At 37.2% G+C, this 5,358-nt stretch overlaps 1 protein-coding gene across 1 annotated transcript in view; it reads left to right on the forward strand.

The window, feature by feature from the left end:
- The window catches only part of ZCCHC4 (zinc finger, CCHC domain containing 4), a 15,002-nt gene that overhangs the window by 8,484 nt on the left and 1,160 nt on the right, over window positions 1-5,358 (forward strand). The window contains 5 exon segments of the mRNA XM_009887672.1: window positions 572-693; window positions 1,324-1,399; window positions 1,896-1,947; window positions 2,686-2,830; window positions 4,952-5,048. Coding sequence (XP_009885974.1) covers window positions 572-693; window positions 1,324-1,399; window positions 1,896-1,947; window positions 2,686-2,830; window positions 4,952-5,048 — 492 coding nt within the window.

Raw genomic sequence — 5,358 nt, forward strand, 5'->3', positions numbered from 1 at the left:
GGCAGTGCTGGAAGAAGCAGCGCTGGTTGGATTTGCTACTTTGTAATTATTCTGAGATAGGTTAAGATGCATATCAACTCTGGTCCTGCCAGATAGGCCAAACAGTGTAGTTCTATTTTTTTTAATGGGTTGCTCTTTTATAGAACAAACAACTGCAATGTTAGCTCAGATATCCCCTGCAAAAGAGCAAAAAGGGTTAAGTAAGGCTGCTGGATGTGGCCTTGGGCAACCTGGTCTAGTGGGAGGTGTCTCTGCCTGTGGCAGGGGGGTTGGAACTTGATGATCTTCAAGGTCCCTTCCAACCTAAACCATTCTATAATTCTATAACTAAAATAAGATTATTGTAGTGTTGGGAACTTATTTTCCTGAGTCTAGCCTGATACTGCACAAATTTAAAAATAAATGAGACAAAATACTTGCTGTAGAATTTGTAATCTAATTTGGGGTTTGAGTCTTTTATATAAAAAATAAAATTTAATCAGGCACATATAAAGATAATAATTACCTAAATAGTTCTGTCTGTGATTAGCATTCAGTTTAAGACTTTTTTTCTATGGTTTTATTTTTCTAGGTAGACTATGATAATCATGCACTTTATAAACATGGCAAGACAGGCCGTAGACAGTCCCCTGTCCGTATCTTCACGAACCTTACCCCAAGTATGATTGTACTTCCTGTGGAAGAGGGTTATAGGTAAGATGTGTTAACACTCAAGTGACTGAAAGAGCGTGCTTGTTCTTAATTAGGGTATGAAGTCTCTAAAGAACTTTGGGATGGTGCTGTTCAGTATTGTTGTGCCTAACTTTTGGATGCCAGACTCTTGAAGAGCACCTTTCTCTGTCTCATTCTAAGGTTGCCTGTTTTATAAACAACGTGTAGGAGAGCTGGGCACCTAAAAAGAGATTTATGTTTTCCAGTGTGGAATGATGAGATTCCTCAGTTGGACCATAGGAAATGTTGTGTACGCCTATGGGAGACAGAGGTTTACAGCTATCCCTGATAATCAGCTTGGTTGAGACAGTACTTAATAAAGTGAACCCTAAGAGAAGCATCAAGGACAAAGGAATGGATTTGGTTTGATTTACTGCTGATAGTGTTGCTAATTTGAATTCAAGCACCTGAATTTTACCATTTGGATGTACTGTGTCTAAATGATTATGAGGCTCTGGGCCTAAGTGGTGATTTTTTGTATCAAAAACATCACCTTTAATTTATCAAAGTGATTTTGCAATCCTTATAATTATTGTTGAGCTTGCATAAAATTCATTTATATTGCTTCTAGAGCAAATAGCGGACCATTAGATTTATAATTTTTTTTTCCAGGTTTTGCGCTATATGTCAGCGGTATGTTAGTTCTGGTAACCAGCATTGTGAGATATGCAATTCATGTACGTCGAAAGTAAGTATTTTGAATTCTTTCTGAATAGAAGTTTGAGTAATAGTCAAATAATAACTTCCATAATTTTTACTCTGTTAAAAACCTATTTTGATACTGATTTCCTTGGGAAACCCCAGACAGTTCTGTTTTGTAGACTTATTATAGGGCTTAATTCATAGCCCATTGGGAATTAATTTCTGTTTCCCCAATCCTTTTTGTGATGGTAAGAGGACAGGAAGAGTTTGCTATTTGCCACTTACACCGTACCATATTCATTAGTTGTCTGTTGACATGTTTCTTCTTACGTTTCGGAAGCTGCAGAACTTGCCAGCTTCAAAATGCAGCCATTTTGCTCTGGTTGTTAGAGATTCTCAGGACTGTTGTTTTAAAGTTACAGTTCTTCCTATAGAGGACCTGTTTCTGTATATAATGGGGACCATACATCAGTAATTTATTTTTAAGATAGAGTCAGTGGTTTTTAAAATAAACAAAGAATGTGCTTATTCATCTTTTGTAGGATGGTAGACGATGGAAACATTGTGTTCTTTGCAAAAAATGTGTAAAACCCTGTAAGTACAGAAAAATACTTTTCTAAATTAGAGTACACTTACTGTTTAAGCTATAGTCCAAAGAAACTGAGGTGACAAACCAGAACAAAAAATATTCTGTAAAAGAAATAAAATGTAATCATTCAGAAGACAGAGAGTAAAGGAAAAAATCTCAATTTCACACAAGTTGCCATTGGATAACTTTGCATTATGTGGAAATTTGATAAATTCTTGTCAGGGAGTGCTAAATCCCATTTATATTTGTTATGGCAAAACTTAAATATTTTGATTTGTTCTGTAAGAGTTTCCTGATTTTGTAAACTTTTTCATTAGAATTTTATAAACAAATAGGCAATTAGAATGTGAGGGCATGATCAAGCTATGTTTCATACACAAATGCAGTTGTATTTATAGCTGTGTTTAAATAGCTGAAGCAATCATTTTTCTTACCGATACAGAAATTGCAATTTGTAAGTCCATTTTAACATCTGGACTATTTTTCATGTTAAGATCACATACAGAATAGTAGTTCTAATGGCAAAATAATTCAGTTATGTTGAAATAGTTAGTATTATCTAATGAAGAAGTACCTGGCTGCTTTATGAAATGTGATAAGGGAACAGAAACTGACTACACCCATCTCTGTAAAAGTAAAACAAAATTAAAAACCTAGTAATGTAGCCTGTATGTAAAGCTTAGTTTCAGAATGATCATTCTAAACCTTTTCAAGATCATAAATCATGCTACTTAACTTTGCAGCTTGGTTTCACTGTAACAATTGCAACTGCTGTGCTCTTCAAAACCACGTTTGTAAGAAGACTGATGCTGGCTGTTTTGTCTGTGGCAAGGCAGGTCACAAGCGCAGTACCTGTCCCAGTCTCTCCGGCACCAGAACAGCTTGCCAGTAAGTGTGGTGTTCCATTGATACAATAAAAGACAGCATTCAGATGAGATTAGATCTTTTTTCATGGGAAGACATGGACCTGTTGGAGTGTGTCCAGAGAAGGGCTGCAAAAATGGTCACATAGGGCTGGAGCACATTTCCCATGAGAGCTGGGGTGGTTCAGCCTGGAGAAGAGAAGGCTCTGGGGAGACCTTATTGCAGCCTTTCAGTACTTAAAGGGGTCCTACAGGAAAGATGGGGACAAACTTTTTAGCAGGGCCTCTTGCGATAGGACAAGGGGTAATGGTTTTAAACTAAGAGAAGGAAGATTTAGACTAGATCTAAGGAAGAAATTTTTTACCTGAGGGTGGTGAAACAGTGGCACAGGTTGCCCGGAGAGGTGGTAGATGCCCCATCCCTGGAAGTGTTCAAGGTCAGGTTGGACAGAGCTCTGAGCAACCTGATCTAGTTGAAGATGTCCCTGCTCATTGCAGGGGTATTGGACTAGATGACTTTTAAAGGCCCCTTTCAATCCAAACTATTCTATGATTATATGATTTAGAAAGAGAATTTTTGGCTTTGGGTGCTGTCGTCAGCTTTCACTATTGTGCATTTGCTGTATTGCTGGGGAGTATGTACTAGAGGAGGATATGATAAACAGGCGGTCACTTACTGCGGCTCCCAATTCCTTAACTGTGTCTTTTCTTTCAAAACTGATTTGTATGGATCCCAAATCCGGTGAGTGGTGCATGAGATAGCTCTGTGAAGAAAATTCAAAACTAAAGTATTGAAATACTTTTAACCCCTTCGGATTCCTCATGAAAGGGCAGAGGAAAGAGTCACTACGCTCTTTTTATTGCTTCCTGTCTCCTTTGCTTTGTTGTGGGATCTTTTTCATTTTTCCTTCTGGTATTTCAGGTGCTCTGTTTAGTATGGTGTAAATCTTCACCATGTAAGAGTGGTGTGACTCATGAGGGTCACATTAAGGACTTCTATTGTGCCATAATTGTGCTTCTGTAACATACACAAGCACATACTTGTATGTATCAAAAGAAACAAAAAAATCTGTATGATGATCTTCAGGTGGAACTAACTGAATAGAGGAAAGGGGATTTGCTGAGAAATCCGGCAGTTGGCTCAGTCTCTCCAGTTTGAGATAGTTGTAACTTCCTGTCCAGCGTGTGTGGTTTGTGATTCTTGACTTGAGTGGCTGTAGTGGGAAAGCAGATCTTCCCTCCCAAAAGATGTACCTCTGTTGCATAGTGAGATTCAGATAGGTAACCTCTTGCATCAGCATCTAGAGATTGACCAGATGCCTGCTGGATGGGAGAGGACTACAGGTGTATTGCTTCATGGCCTGCTGTGACATTAAGCTGCATTTTGGAGTATTAGAGCTAAAACATAGCAATATTTCTTTTTACATACCTCTTTTAAAAATTCCCTCCTGCAATGTTTTTTTTCTTTGCTTAAAAAAGTAAAAAGGATACTAAAAGAAATTCATGAAACGTAATCTGTTTCTTCTGTCAAGTAAGATATTATTCTGCCTGTTGTACTGGAATGCTTTAGTCATTTCGGGCCATTAATTATTTCTTTTGCTATTTATTGCAGAAGATAACTTAGGTTTCTTTTTCTAGTAAAAATATCTGTATGTTTTATTTGTTAAAATTATTCAATGTTTTGTGTTATGAAACACATCATTTGTCAGAGACAGAAAACGATCCACTTGCTAGTTATATTTAGGTCCTGTATTATTTGCAGGGATCTTTGTAATGTTGTTAAACTTTATATGCTTTCTTCTAAGCCTTCTTGTTATATATTCATGTGTTATATATTGAGCACTAAAGTCCACTATGTGCTTTTTTTTGTACTTGGTGAGTGGCATTTCTGAAGTTTTCTACACCTGTTTAAAGGTAAATGCTGGATAAGTACATACATGACAAATAATTAGTGGCAGTAAAGTGGACAAGCAGTTTTAGGAAGATTAAATGCCATAACATCATAAGATGGAATGTTCCTTGTGCTTTTTGTGACAGTACGTCTGGGTTCATGTACTCACACGGACAGATTATTTAAAATACCAGCAAATGTGGAAGTACATTCTCCATTTTATTCTAACCTGCGTGTTCCTTTTTTGCTTTACAGAGCTGACAAAAAGCAAAGGCAGAAAACTGTGAAGAGGATAAAGATGGGGATCTGTAGAAGATCAGCTATCAAGCATGCCATGTTCTCCAGGAAGAAAGTAAAGAATAAGAAAAAAAAAGATGTGACTTCGCTTGCTGATACCTAGTTATTAATTATTTTTTTATGTCCAGCCTTTTTTTCCATTTTTTAAAAACGTTAATATTAACATCAAAATAAAACCTGATTGAGTTTAAAGTGCCAATTCTTTTATTATACATAATTTAAAAAAAAAGCTATGTAAAGCACATGCTCGCCATTTCTTTGTGTAACATAACCATTTTTTGTGTTTAGGATTAGCTATTTGTCGGGTTTCCCCCGGCACCACCTGTCACACGCAGCCGGGCCCGGACCCGGACCGGGCCTCCCCC

Source organism: Charadrius vociferus, unplaced genomic scaffold (assembly GCF_000708025.1).
Source record: "Charadrius vociferus isolate BGI_N301 unplaced genomic scaffold, ASM70802v2 scaffold306, whole genome shotgun sequence".
NCBI lineage: Eukaryota > Metazoa > Chordata > Aves > Charadriiformes > Charadriidae > Charadrius > Charadrius vociferus.